Source organism: Corella eumyota, chromosome 6, assembly GCF_963082875.1.
Source record: "Corella eumyota chromosome 6, kaCorEumy4.1, whole genome shotgun sequence".
Taxonomy (NCBI): Eukaryota; Metazoa; Chordata; class Ascidiacea; order Phlebobranchia; family Corellidae; genus Corella; species Corella eumyota.
This window is the reverse complement of record NC_137495.1, coordinates 5,493,147-5,508,864: the sequence shown is the minus strand read 5'-3', so window position 1 is coordinate 5,508,864 and position 15,718 is coordinate 5,493,147. Positions and strand designations below refer to the sequence as shown.

The 15,718-nt window shown below is 32.2% G+C and overlaps 2 protein-coding genes across 2 annotated transcripts; one reads left to right on the top strand and one right to left on the bottom strand.

The window, feature by feature from the left end:
- Positions 1–5,270: 5,270 nt before the first annotated feature.
- Positions 5,271–11,886, bottom strand: LOC145755625 (transcription elongation factor SPT5-like). The gene is made up of 22 exons (XM_082571872.1): positions 11,745–11,886; positions 11,431–11,572; positions 11,265–11,333; positions 11,127–11,141; positions 10,459–10,525; positions 10,238–10,312; positions 9,908–10,113; positions 9,574–9,788; positions 9,335–9,495; positions 9,145–9,250; positions 8,995–9,070; positions 8,769–8,926; positions 8,510–8,603; positions 8,128–8,287; positions 7,714–7,909; positions 7,405–7,530; positions 7,096–7,222; positions 6,891–7,029; positions 6,387–6,802; positions 6,207–6,313; positions 5,911–6,138; positions 5,271–5,833 (listed from the first exon to the last, which is right to left on the bottom strand). Exons 1-22 carry the CDS (start codon positions 11,844–11,846, stop codon positions 5,576–5,578), a joined length of 3,243 nt encoding a protein of 1,080 aa, XP_082427998.1. The 5' UTR covers positions 11,847–11,886; the 3' UTR covers positions 5,271–5,575.
- Positions 11,887–13,667: 1,781 nt separating this feature from the next.
- LOC145755709 (uncharacterized) lies at positions 13,668–15,212 on the top strand. Its single transcript, XM_082571958.1, has one exon. It carries the CDS (start codon positions 13,668–13,670, stop codon positions 15,210–15,212), a length of 1,545 nt encoding a protein of 514 aa, XP_082428084.1.
- Positions 15,213–15,718: the final 506 nt, after the last annotated feature.

Sequence of the window (15,718 nt, the reverse complement as noted above, 5' to 3'; positions counted from 1 at the left end):
ATAATATATAATTTATCAATTACTCTTAATGAGGGTTGCATTTGTCAACAGTTCGTTAATTTATAAGGTAGTATCTTTTTAAACAGAATGGAATGGTAAAAACACTTGGCTTAACTGCATAAGGTTTTTAGTTTGCAATGCTTCTAGGCTGTACCGACCTAAAGTAAGGCAGTACGGTGTGAACCCTGCCAAGCAAAACGCCAACCAATTGATTAATTATCAGGGAATTGTAATCAATAATATCCCAAATTCAATATTTAACAAGAAATTAATTTAACTAAATAAAGTAATTATTATTGTTGTCGGGTTGTAAAGCTTTTAGGTTTATTTATTAGAACCTAAAAAATTTAAATCTTGATTTTAAAGATTTTTTCATGCAATGTTTTTTTAATTATTTAAGTAAAAAGCCTGGCAAGTAACCAACGTACCTTACAATTAAAATATTACTTTTTACTCTAGGATTCGATTTCCTGAATCTAAAAGATATTTTGTTACATTCATTTAATCATAGAAAATTGTAATGAGTAAATTTTACAAATGAAAAATTCATTGACTTTGTACATTTCGTTTTGTTCAATTTTTTGCAACTGGGTAGGCAACCAATCTAGCATATATATGGGGCTCTTTTACCCGACCTTTCAACGGCATCAGTCCAGTTTTTGTGTCCACGTAATCTTCAAATTTGATTTTCTTCACCGTTTTTAAAATTTTTGGATAATGTTCAGTTAACGGAGTGCCGACTAAATACTCGCTGTTACACTGTTTAGCCACTTTTAAACACTGTTTAAACATACTTCCCATTACGCCTTGGTTTAAGTAATCCTTGCTCATGCAACCGTACATCACTTTTCTGGCATTAAGAAGTTGCAGAACGTCACTTCGTAAATGGTCGACAAATCGATATTCAGCCTGTGGGTTTGGGTCTTTCATCTGCAGATTTTCTTGAAATGGATTATTCAGTTCGTCGGTTACATTTAAACTTAGACCTATCAACCGACCAGTCGTTTTCTCAAAAACACCAACAGACAGGCCGTAGGAAAGAATATTGATTGCTCATATTCTATTTACTTTATCTCCTTCAATAAAGTCAGATATGAACAGCAGATGAGAATTTGTTTTTCCCGAATAATGGTTTTTAACCAAATCCAGTACTTGCTTGAAACAATCCGTTCAACTACTGTTTTAACACGGCGAACTCCCGACATAATTTGCTGAAGATTTAACAGTTAAACAGTTTTTATTAAAAACAACTTCAATTTAAGTTATATACAAAGCTGTAATATAAACGCTAATTAACAGTTATTACGAAAAGAAAGGTCCCCTTTATCAAATACATTACAAACCCTGTGACAGATTTTGTTCTATAAGAACCTCTTAATGTATCCACCTTTTCATTTTCTTACAATGCTAATTAAACAATAGCAGCCTTTTTATGTATTGGTTATATTTGTATCAAACAAGAAAATGCCATTTTCCAATAACGTGATCACATAATAGGTTAATGTCATGAAAATTATGCGAAACGTCACATTTTCATAAATGTCATCATAAGATGATCTTACTACAAATATTGTATTTTATTAACCTTTTTTAAACCGTTTGTTCATAAAAATTAAAGTAAGCTTATGCGAATTTAATAAAAAAGAATATATAATATAGCCATGCAATATATAATATATTTTCAGAAAGCAAGTTGTGTTGCCTGTTCAAATGCAATACAAACCTAATACTTGTTTGTATTGTACTGGAAGATTTTTTTAGATTTTTGTATTGTACTGGAAGATTTTTTTAGATTTTTGTATTGTACTGGAAGATTTTTTTTTTTTTGTTTGTATTGTACTGGAAGATTTTTTTTCAGAAAATTGTTATGTAAAAAAATATGCGCCATTTGGCAGAGTATCATAAAAATGGGCTTGCCAAGTTCGTGAGATAACTCGTGTGAAACTTTCACGATTAAAAAATAATAAAAAAATGCAAAATCTTAACTTTAAGCGTGATGCAACATACTATCACAATTTTAACATTTTTTACAGGAAAAAGGGTGGACATACTAGCCATTTTCTAATAGAAAGTCAAGGATAAATCATACATTTTTTTTTAATGTTTATATTTTTTTTTCTGTTGTTAAATATCCGTGATCATGAACAACATATAACACCAGTAAAAAACGTGCCAGCAAAAATATTACCTAAGATTTGTTAAATTGATTTTCTGCAAATATGCGTCAAAATTAAGTAAGATTTGTTTAAGAAACAAAACAAACTAAATTTATATCCGGTAAAAATGCGTCAAAAATGATGCAACTTATAAGCACGCATTGCGGAAATGACATCTACACATATGATACAACTGTATTCATTTCGTGTAAAACCTTTCATCTTGCTTAAATATTTGAATATAATTTTTTAAATTGTGATATAAAATTTGGTTTAAATTTTAATAAAAGTTGGAGTGACTCTGCAGTAGGATGGCGGGAATGAAACGTGTCAAAATTGTGGTCGAACGAATTTTTTTGCAAGACAAAAAAGAAGTTTTAGCGTTAGTTAAAAACCATTATTCAGGAAAAACAAATACCCATCTAATGTTTAAATCAGATTTTACAGAAGGAGCTAAAATAGACCAATTACGGGCAACGGATTTTCTGTCTCATGGCCTGTCTCTCGGTGTTTTCGAAAAGTGCTCAGGCCAGCTGATAGGTTTAAGTTTAAACACTACAAACAATCCGGGCGAGGTATTTCAAGATAATCTACAAATCAAAGACCCAAACCTGCAGGCTGAACATCGTTTTATTAATCACCTAAAAAGTAATATGCTCGAGCTGCTTGACACAAAAATAATGCATGCCGGCATGGCCACGATACATGAAGACTTTGTAAACCAAGGAGCTCTAGAAAGTTTGTTCAAACCTTGTTTAAACATAGCCAAACAAAGTGGAAGCGGAAATTTGGCCGCTTTACTTACGACAAATTATTACCCAAAGGGTTTAAAAATTTTAAAAAAGATTAAATATGAAGATTATGTGGACGAAAAAACTGGTCTACAACCGCTGAAAGGTCGAGTAAAAGAGCCGCATACACACGCGCGACTCGCTTATTATCCTGTATGAAATAACAGCTCAAGTGCAATTTTGCTTTAACAAATATTCATATATAACCAACATATAAACCTTAATAATAATACAGTTATAATTGCATTGAAATAAGTTTAAAAACGAATTTTTAGTATTAGTTTTTAAGAACAATGTATTTTATTAATAAAAACTTTGATATCCCTAAGTTGTTCAATTATTTTATCTAAGTATTTTCGTGGGGAAACTTTGGAAGTCTTTACATACTCTAACTAGCAACAGCTAACGCATAGGCAGATTGAACAGTTAATTTTTGTTTAAGGTTTTTGTATAAAGTAAAAGGAAAAGGCTTTTAACCAATATTAGTATTTTATTATTTTATATTTAAAATAAACCATGGTTAAAACCCGACGTTCATTTTCCAAAAAAATTATCAAAAATCCATAAATGACAAGTTTCATGGAATTATTTTTTTCAGGCATTTAAAAACGCATAAGTTTTTTTTTTTAAATAAACAGAAAATTGACAGATTCTTAATTATTTTAATTTTATTTTATTTGAAAATTATCCTAGCTTCAAAAAAGCATAATTCGTAAAATAAAAAATAGTAAAGTATAAATCTTCACATTAAAATTATTTTGTTATTTCTTGTGTTGTTAATTTCCTATAATAGGGAAGTGAAACAGTCTTGCGTGTATGTGGCTCCTTTATTTGGCCTTTGAGCGGCCTTAGACCAGTTTTTTCGTCCACGTAATCTTCATACTTAATCTCTCTTAAAGTTTTTTAAAGTTTCGGGTAATAATTGGTGGTCATAGATCCGACCAAATGTTCGCTGTTGCATTGTTTAGTTATTTTTATACAATATTTAGCCATAGGTTCAACTAGACCCTGGTTTGTAAAATCTTTGTGTATGGTGAGTATTTTAGAGTACATTACTTTTCTTGCGTCAAGCAGTTCCAATTCGTTTCTATTTAAATAACTAAGAAAACGATATTCAGCCTGTAGGTTCGGATCATTGACTTGTAGAGTTTCTTGAATTGGATTACCTACTTCGTGCGTAATGTTTAAACTTAATCCCACTAACTGACCGGTGCTTTTATTAAACACACCTAGAGACAGGCCGTACGACACAAAATGCAATGCCCGCACTTGATCAATTTTGGCTCCTTCCACAGAATCGGATTTGAACATCCGATGAGTATTTGTTTTTCCCGAATAATGGTTTTTCACTAGCGACAGTACTTGTTTTTGATCGCTCGAGAAAATTCGTTCAATCACAGTTTTAACATTTCGAGATGCCGCCATGTTACCTTCTTGCTTGTAAATTGAATATACAAAATTTTACTTTGCCAAAAAATTACACATTTCTTGAGTAAAACAACGTTTGTTTACGTACACATATTTTAATCTACTTGATGTGTTTTACGCATATTTTGTAATAGGAAGCAGACAGTTTCCTCTCATTTTACAAAACATTGCCAAAATTGTCAATCTTGTCTGTTGTTTTTCCGCAACTATATTTTACTTGGCATTTGGTTTAAGACGTCAAGTTTAACATTATACCAGAACGTTCCTAGTTGTTTTGGGCATTGCAAATACTTCTTTTAACCAATACCCAATATTACCAGGTACTAAAGATGACAATGAACAAAATATTAAGATTGTATTTATTGTTTAGTTAACATTGCCATTTTCCTACAATAGGAAAGTGAACCAGTCTTGCATGTGTATGGGCTTTTTACTCGACCAACCATAGGCTTTGGACCAGTTTTTTTTATCCACAACTAAGTAGTCTACTAATCGGCTATCCAGCTAGTAAGATTAAACAAAGTAGTTCAAATAAATAACACCAAAACTAAACCCCTCCAATTATCAATAACCTTTACAAGTGATAACCCTTTCGTTAGGCAAACCAACAATGACCTTTACGAGGTTGCCACAGCTGAACAATTGGTTTAACACTTAACCACAACTTACGAACTTCTTTAGTTCAATAATTATGTCTCTAAAACCATTATCTAAAAAAAACATATGTAACAAACTTTAATAGATATAAAAAAAACTGGATATATCTTTTAAAAACAAAAATATATCTTTTAAAAACAAACCAAAAGCTATGCTGAAATGCTCGATCGTAACTGAACATTCGGGAGTATAAAACTTGGAAAATCATGTTCTTATTTATTTTTTTTAACTAAGTTACTATTACATTACCTTAGATAAAATTTGAAATATTTATTTGGAATTTCTTTTAAATTCGAAATTTTAGTTACATCACTTTTAGGCATAGCACATATTGTTAAACATAATCATCCAACACCTAACTTGGAAAATCTTTTATAAAATCAGCCGAAGTTTGTTACATATAAAACACAAGAACAACGCAGTTTTTCCAAAACTTCAAAAGTTTGAAAAACCCTAGGCAGTTCCAGCAATAACATAATGACTTTTTTAACAATTCGACAGAGATCAATAAGCTACAATTTTAACAACGACTTCCTTGACCCTCTAATCGTCTTCGTTATGTTCCTGGGTGGCCATTTTAGCAAGAAAATGAAGTTGCAGGATTTTAAGCTGTTTGTCGTGGTCCATCCTCACGATTCCGTCCTTGTCGTCAATACTAATCAGCTCCCCGCTTGCCTCCCTGTCATCACCTAAGATCACTTTCACCTTATCGTTTTTGCCCGGAGTCACGGGTTCGAGACCCGACCCCGGCACGCTTACTGTGCGTCCTATCTCGTCAATAAACACGTTGCAAACCCCGCCCTTAGGTCAAAAACATAAAGAAATTAAGCTGTAATTTTATTTTCAAATAAGTTTGTAAATAAATTTATAACATTTACCGTGATGCTTCTAATCACCCCCAACCTTCCGCTGATGTCGCTGCCCTCGTAGCTCTGTTTAACTCTCACCACGATATCAATTGTCTGCCACTCACTACTTCCTTCCATGATAGAACCAATAGAACCTGGGGTCCCATAACTACCCAATGGTGACGGCCCCCCGCCTGGGGTTAAGGGGCTTGTGTAGTCAAGCGGGGAGGGCGTCACTTGGTATCCCCCTGGAGAGGCCTTTAAAATATTTTGTTATAACTAGTACTAATATGTGAACTAAAAAATCATTCTATTATTTTACAAACCTGATAGCTTCCTGGCGACGGTGTGGGCTGGTAACTGGCTGGCGAGGGTTGGTCTACTGGTGTTTGGTAACTAGAACCAAAATTAGAACCAAGCGGACTGGGCGAAACTGAAGTTTCAGCAAAATGGTAAATTAATTATCAACATTGCACACAATGAAATAATTTTAAAAGCGGGATTACCTTCATAAGAAGCCAGTGGAGATGGGGTCGGGCCTCCATAAGGTGAGTAAGTTCGATCAGAAGCGTAACCACCTGGAGTCTGTGGGGGTTGGTCATCAGATGATGTGTATCCCCCTGGGGTCTGTGGTTCGCCATAGGGTGCAGGAGAAGGGGTATCGTACTCGAAGTTGTCCGGTCTAGCTGGGGTGTTAGGGTTAGTTGGGTCCCAAGCACTTCCTGCTCCCCTTGGAGTTCGATTACCATCATGTTGTGGGGTTTGAGCTCCGTAATGTGGGGTCCGCGAGCCGTCATGCAGAGGGGTCTGGGACCCATACATGGGTGTCTTTCCTCCCCCATATACAGGGGTTTGAGCTCCATGATACATGGGAGTTCCCCTGGTCGAGGTTCGACCACTTGCGCCTGGCCGTCGTTGATCCCTTCAAAAATTAAAATTGTTTTATTTTTCAAAGATATTGAAGACCCACTAAGCTCCATTAAATATAGATTTGAAATTTAAATACGAACGTTGGTTGAAGTCTGCTTCTGTCCACGTTGATAGTCTGACAAGTGGCATGAAGTTCAACTCTTGCAGTGGATTCCGTTGCATCCTTAACCACACCAATGTGACCTTTGTAAGGACCTTGTCTAACCCTTACTGTTTGACCTATGTTAACAAAAAGGTTAGAAAAAGCAAAATTCCTTTACATATTGTCCATTTAGGTCAACTTACCTATTATGCCCATATCCCGTTGACCCCTTCCCCTTGCTTGCCTTTGCTGCTGCTGGTTGTTTTGATCTGTTCGAGCGGGACTTCCAATTCTGGGACTTCCCGGGGCGAATACTCCTCCAGTGTTTGTCTGTAATAGTTGAAACAATTATCTAACTTTATTTATGCAATTTTATTTTTAAGCTAATTTTTTCCCCGTGTTTTTTGAGTTTATACCCAGACGCTTACCAAAAGCAAGAAATCGACAGAACACCCTATATTTCATACCCAAATTTACTCCCCATTTTAACCAAAAAGTAACACAAAACTTACCCTGACTCCCCCGGCAAGGACAACCTGTCTGGTTCTCACAACAATTATTCCCCCGTTTTCGATCACCTTCTTGCTGTGAATAAAGGCAAATCCTCGATACAGATGTTTGATCTCACCCTCTTTGCCCTAAAACAATAAAGTAAAGTTAAATATATTTTTGAAGCATGAAAGCTCTACACAAATATATAAAGATTTCTTCAAATAAATGACTTAATTTAGGAACAATTTAAGGCTGCTTTAAGTTACAGTCAATTTTTTATTTAACAAGCTAAATAGAAATGTAAACTAAAACCTTAACAAAATACTTACTGAGTGCAGACCGTCCAAAACTCTTACAATATCTTTGCACTGAATATTGTTTTGCTCAGCATCAAGAGCCATGGCAAACCTTGTGTCTTTTCTTCTGGTCACAGCTTGGTGCTTCATGTGTTTTACCTTTCCATGCATCTCAAGCACTTGAAAGTGTTCCTTCTCTAATCTTACAATGACACCAACTGTCTGGTTGCTGTAATTTAAAAATTTTTTTAAAAAAAATTTAAAAAAAAAATTTTTTGCTTTAAAAAAAAAATTTGCTTGTATATACTATCAAATTTTTAAGTAGAAAATTAAATTTGTCTTATAATCAGACTGCAAAAAAGATTTTTTCCATCTTTTGAATAAATCAGTATAAAATAATTCTTTCCACATTGAGAACAAATTACTAAAAAAAATTAAACCACTTACTCGATGAGTACAAGGTCACCAAACTGAAACTTTCCGACTGAATCGACCCCCGAACTAACGTCAGCACAAAGTTGCAAATCACGGGGCAACACTTTGAGCTCATGCATGGTCAAGTCGGAAAACAAAACAACCATTTTAGCTTCAACTCGAACGATCAAACCTGAACACAACAGTTGTGGAGAAATATTTAGCAAGTTAAGTGAAAAGAGATATAAATTAGGATTACTTTTCATTAAAAAAATAACCTTTATTTTCACACTTAGAATTTTTACAAATTTACCTTGAACTGTTTAAAAAATATTAAACAATAATCCTACAAAAATTGTCAAAAAAATTTTATAAAATGTTTGAGAAAAAGTTGTGCCAACCCTAACATGATTACCTGTGTCTCCTTCATAACGCCCGGAAATTACTTTAACATGGTCTCCCATTGTGAAATGTTTTCTTAATTCAGATGCTGGGAACTCAAGAGGTTCCTAAATGATTAGGAGTAGTTAAGAAATTAATTATGGTAAGACGACAATGAAAAGAGTGAAATTAGCTTTTTCACATCAAGAGAATAAGACATACAAAAAACATTTAATACATCAAAAACTTAAAATAAATCTTAAAAATCTAGGTATAAAAATGTTGAAACCTACATTAAGCTCCTCATGTTTTGGCATCATTGTTATTTTGCTTCCTGAAATACTGATCACTTTTCCTTGAAGGTTAATTAGTTCACCCTCTGCTACTTCGACGTTATCACCAGGTGCAAACTTCAGACTTTTCTCGCTTTTTAAACTACTCTCTGTCACCACTAGAGGGTCGTAAAAAGATTACAACAAATAAATATTTATATAATAAACAATATTTTTATGAACTTACTTTCGATATCCTGCCCTTCAGGCTCTTCTTCAAACTTCTCAAGTTCCGACAAAGTTGGTTTAATTCCATCAACACACTAAAAAATATTTATTTTTTATTTGTTATAATCAAATGAAAGAAATGTCAGTCAAAAATTTAACTTGGACTCACAATTGAGTTAAGAGTAAAGTTTTTATAGAGAAATCCTTTTCTTGAATAACGATTTCCCTCGAAAATTAAATAATCGGCGTCGGTTGTCACATCACCACCAATGGCCCTTAAAAATATTTTAAAGTTGGTTTATCTATAGATTTTTTCCAAATCTAATAAAAAACAACTCAAAAAACTACTTAAAATCAACCTTATGGCATCCACATCAAAAAACTTTTGAGGCAATCTCTTTGACAATTTCTTTTTCTCGCGGTCCTGACTTCCGGCTTTTGCTCCTCGCATCCGGGTGTAGTCGATCCTAGGAATCAACTTCAAGGTAACCTGGTTCTGACTTTGTTCAATATAATCAATCTAAAAGAGTTTTATTAAAAAAATTAAGCGCAATTTAATATAAATATGTGTCAAGTTTAAATTTATTTCTATACAAACCTGGGCTAAGTCATCTTTAAAAACTCCTTTCTTTAATCGAACCCACATTTTTGGTTTGAGACTTGAACGATCAAATTCCTTTAGGACTTTATACACGTCTGGCATCTCCTTGGTAGGAACCATCTTTTGGGTCCAGTAACCCAACCTCAAGTTGCTGATTCCTTCTATCGCATTCTTGACATGAGTTTGCTTGATTGCTTCAACGTAGATATACCCTGAAAAAATGTTTATACTGTATTAGATTGACTAGTCAATGCACACCTACAGGTTGCATTTTAGTAGTTATAGCTACAGCAATGGCATCTGTGCAAACAGTACATAACTTATACCTCACCTTTTAGACCCTCAGGAGCAGTGACAGATTTGATCTGAAGAGGTTGATCCTCGTACTGCATCGCAATAAACTTTCTCATCAGCAAAACACAAGTCGATCGCTCCTCCCCATGCTTGCACTTCACTGTCCACAAGTTTGGATCCTTGACATCCGGAAGAAGTTCTTGTTGGCTGATCTCGTCCGAAATTTCATTGTCGCCATAGTAACTAAAATAGGATTCAAGTTTCTGATTGTTTTGAAAGATAGTAGTTTTTTTTAAATATTTTCAGGTATTAAATCACTTCATTAATCCTAAGTGTCACAACACAGTTCAGCAGGGTAGCAACTTACCCAGCTCTGCCAGAAGGTGCAGTGTTGGCATATTTCCTCATGTAATATTCTCCTAGTTCCTCTTCACGTTTATTGCTAAATAGAGTGGTTGTTAAATTGTATTTTTAACTATTGGAAAGTATGTAGAGTTCAGGTTAAACTAAGCTAGCACAAATGCAAAAGTTTTGATGGCACACGCTTATTAAAGTTAAAACTTGGCAAAACCAAGTAATACGACTTACTCTAATAGATTTTGAAGTGTTCGAGCTCCCGATAAATCATCATCAATCACATTTTCTGCATTTGATGCTAAAAATTTTAAGTATATTTTTAAATATAAGTGGTATTATCTATTATATATTACTGTTTTTTTAATATTATTACAATTATTAAAATGATTTGCAACCTACAGAAACTAAGTTGTTCAATAGTAAAATTTTAAACAAATACAACAACTTCTCTAATGCAAAAATTAATATTTTAACATAATATTATATAAAATAAAATATGTGACAAAGCTAATGCTACAGCATGCTATTACAAATTAATTAATTGTTTTAAAAAAATATACTTGATTGTAAAAAATTTAAATGTAATTCTGTAATGAATTAGTTAATATTTTAACTATTTAAAAAAATAATTAAAAATAATATTTAGTAATGTTATTATAAACATGCACTGATTTTAAAAATAAAATCGTCTAAAATATGACCAAAGCTGGCTTTAAACAACAATCATTTCATGTAAAAATGCATTGTAATTAAAAAAAATAAATTTTTAACACATTAAAATAATTGGTACACTGCCTTTATAAAACAGTTGATGAAAGAATTAGTAAGGTAATGACAACTTGGTAGATTAGTAAAACGGGTTAATTATGATTACAGTACATGACTTTCATGCATTTTACCTTCAATTTCCTCATCTTAAAAACAAAACTCGAAATTTAATTTTTTAAGTTGTTGTATACTAATATATTACCCATACTAAACAAATAAAACTATTTTTTCATTTTTTTATTAATTAAGTTTGTTTATCCTCAACTTACTTCTGTCGAGAATGTCCTCTGCGCCTTCCTCCCATTCATCTTCCTCATCCACTCCATCATCATCAACATCTGAAAATTATTAATATTTATTCATATCAAATATTTCTATCACAGTCTTAATTAAATATTAGCAAAATTTTAACAACATTGTTATTTTTTTACTTACCAGCCTCGTCGATAATAAAACCTCCATGACGCTGCCGCTTTGCTGGTCGTTCCTCCTCTTCCTCATCCTCAAAGTTATCAAGATCATCAGCTTCATCACTGGGAGGCTCGGAGCCCGCTTCACCATCACTTGCATCTTTGTCCTGCACACAAAATAATATTGTGATACCTAATTTTCATTTCTTTTTATCCTCGGTTATTTTACTTTTAAAAATAAATATTCAGAGTTTTTTATAAATAAGTCCATTTTAAAAAAGTAACAAAAAAAAGTAAAAATCTGTAAAAACAGCTTTGAACATACAATAAAAAACTTACATCCACCTCCTCAGCCTCACTGTCGACCTCAAATTGATTTTTCGGTGGTTTATCTTCCTCTTCATCCGAGTAATCACTTCCGCTTAAATCACTGTCAGACATATTCTTTATTTTATTTTAAACAGGGACACTTAAAAAACTACCTGAAATTGCATGACAATTATCATTATTACAAATTTTATGATTTTATTACACTTTGTATTGTATTCATTTAAGTGTAATTCTAAGTTCATTAGCTGATCAATTCAATTGGTATCTTGGTTGGATAGTATGGTTGAAAAGTAGGTTTGGTTCGTGGTTGACTCTTGACTGCCTGGTCTGCTGGTTGGTTTTGAGTCTTGACTGTCAGCTGTCAGACTGCCGTTTTTTTTAATAAAGAAACGGTATATCTAGTTGCCACGTTTTAAATAAGATTTATTTTTACCACGTGCCTAACCTAGCTAACTTGTCCATCTAAAACCCTCCTGGAATTGTTTTACAACTGACTGACTGGCTGATACTTTAACGGCAACAAAACCTGACTATTATAATTAAATGGAGGGAAATAACCACAACTTCGAGGTTTTATACGACACGATGTCAGGGTTGTCAAAATTTTACTGATAAAAACAAATAACACAAATAATGTTGGCAAATTTTAATATTAGATCACAGAAGCAAATTTTATTGTTACGTTTATATCTGTCTTGTAGTCAATTTTCACTTAAAAATACAAGTTAGGGTTTGCCAAAAAGAGTCGGTTGTAACGACTAACGACTAGTAGCTTATTGTGCATAAGCTAACCTTTTACAATTAAATTTAACTATTTCACATTTGGTGGGAATTATTTTTGTTATCGTTTCTTGATTTCTTCAAAACCTTATATTAACTCCTATTTTGATATGTCTTTTAATCTTAAACTTGTTTTTAAAATCTGAGGTTTGCTTTTAACATGGGATTCGATTCTTTGTTTTTCCTTTTAATTAGTTATCTTATGCCTTTCTACAAAGTAGTTGTATTTTGGATTTTGGAATTTTTACGTTTTTGATTTACCGTTAATGAAATTTGAATTCGACTTTTATAAGAAATTGCCGTATAATATAATTATACAGTGAATTCACCTGCGTGGTTAATTTAAGAATTCCTAACCAGCAGACGAGCATTTAGCTAGTTGAGAAAAACAAAACTGTCCTTAACTTAAAAATAAAATCTTCCGATTGCGTCGACGGAGACCGCTACAGACTCACCAAAAACAGTTTGACTTCCGGGCAAAAAGGATTTTTAAAAACTGTATTCAAACAAAACATAAAGTCAAAAAAGTTAATAAAAATATGTAAACCGGGTAAAAAAGGTAGTCAAATATATATCGCACATTTGATAAACAAGTTCTAGTTAAATGCAAGCCAGAAAAACGGGACGGAGAAAGTTGCGTTAAAACAGATTTTAGTAACTGTTGGTTCTTCTTTAAATTGTTTAATATTACTTATTACTTTAGTTATTAATATTTTGTTACGTAAAAGACGCCAATTTTTAATTTTAGTGATAAAGCCGCCATAAAGTTTGTTGACCTTTGGGTTAGGAAATAAGAAATAGTCTAGGTTGGGAAATTAAAAATAGGCTTTAAATAAGAATTAAATAGGAAGTAATTTGACTTTTGCTTAATAAAAAAGTAAACTGAAATAACGAAATGAAATAAAATCACTTTGAGGAAGCAACCAAACTATTAAAATTCAACCTTAACGCAAGCCAGTCATTTTACATATTACGTTGACATAAAATAGGGAAGTGCTTAATTTATATTTTAGCCGAGCTGATTTAACAATTTTATGTAAAGTTTTAATTAAAATAATGTAGATTTTATTAAACTTTCATAAAGTACATTTAAATAGGAAATTTCTAATATTTGATAATCGTTGCAAAATAGAGTATTTAACAATTAAGAAAATGGAGGACCAGAAAAGAAACTTGAGTCAAAACAAATATAACTGCAATATTTGTGAAAAAAAATATAAAACTCTATATACATTGAAAGTTCATCAAAAAACTCATCTTGGATTAAAACCTTTTAATTGCAAAGTTTGTTCAAAAAACTTTTCTACAAGCTCAATTTTAAGAAACCACGAACGAATTCACAGTAACATAAAATCCTACAAGTGTGAAACTTGCGAAAAAGCATTTACCGAAAAGGCAAGTCTGAAAAAACACAACCTTGTTCATAGCGGTATAAAACCTTATACGTGCGAAATTTGTACAAAGAAATTCACACAAATTGGAGGTTTAAACGTTCATAAACGCATCCATTTAAACATAAGGGATTGCCAATGTGATGTTTGTGATAAGAAATTTTCCGGAAGAGGTCGTTTAAGAAAACATAAACTCACTCACAGTAATATAAAACCCTACAAATGTGAATTGTGTGAAAAAACATTTAGCCAAAATGTGGGATTAAAGAATCACCAACTTATTCACAGCGGTATAAAACCGTATGCATGTGAAATTTGTGAAAAAAGATTTACGCAAATTGAAAGTTTAAACAATCATAAAACTATTCATTCCAACGAAAAAAACTACAAGTGTGATGTTTGTGGAAAAGGTTTTATCACAAGGACAAGTTTAAATACGCACAAACGTTTGCGTAAAAACAAAGGCCTTTACAAATGTGATATATGTGGAAAAACATACACTGGAATTTCAGGTCTACAAAGTCACAAACTTTCTCACAGCAATATAAGGCCTTTTTCATGTGAGGTTTGTGAGAAAAGATTTACACTTTATCGATATTTGAGAGCGCACAAACTCATTCACAGCGATATAAAACGTCACGAATGTGATGTCTGTAAAAAAACATTTACCCAGAAGACAAATTTAACTCAGCACAAACTTATTTATAGTAATGTAAAACCTTACAAATGCGAAATTTGTGAGAAAGCATTTACCGAAAGGGGAAGTGTAAAAAAACACAAACTAATTCACAGTGGTATAAAGCCTTATACGTGTGAAATTTGTAAGAAGAAGAAGTTTACACAAGTTGGAAGTTTAAACAAGCACAAACGAGTTCATTCCAACATAAAAAATTACCAATGTGATATCTGTGAGAAATCATTCAAAGACGCTGGAAATTTAAAAAACCACAAGTTCATCCACAGCAATATAAAACCATACAAATGCGATGTTTGTGAATTAAGTTTTCGAGTAAGTTATAATTTGAAAAAACACAAACTCATTCACAGCAAAACTAAACCATACAAATGTGATGTCTGCCAAAAAAAATTTTCGCGAAATGAACATTTAAAAGTACATAAACGCACCCACAGTAACATTAAACCTTACAAATGTGATGTTTGTGAAAAAACATTTGTTGACAATTTATATTTAAAAAAGCACAAACTTTCTCACGACAATATAAGACCACATCAATGCGACCTATGTGAAAAAAATTACATGCTAAAAAACCATTTAAAAAGACACAAACTTACTCACACCAAATAAAACTTTAAAGTTACATCTCTACAAATTACAAATTTGTAAATTGTAACACACTCTTATAATTATAAGTTTGTTTGTCTTTGGGTATATTTATATTTTGTAAAAAAAATCTTGTTTTTATTAAATTTAAAAGATCAACATTATCTCCTTCATTTTCTAAAATATTTGTACTTAAATACAATACAACTTTATGTGCATGTTATTTTGTTTAATAAACTTACTTGATGAATTATTTCTTGATTAATTACAAAAAAGTAACTACTAAAAAATTACATAATTTGCTATGCCATGGTTAAGTTACGGATCAGTCATGTACAAAATATTAATAGTATATGAAAAAAAGCCTTAATAATATATGTTAAACACAGAGTATGTAAGAAATGCAATTAGCAACAAATTTTTTTTTGTTAATAATAGCTGATAAATTTGAAAAGAATCGGAGTAAATATCGCCTATCCTATATAAGGTTAAATTTGCGCTTTTGTGTAATACATTTCCTGTTATGTACC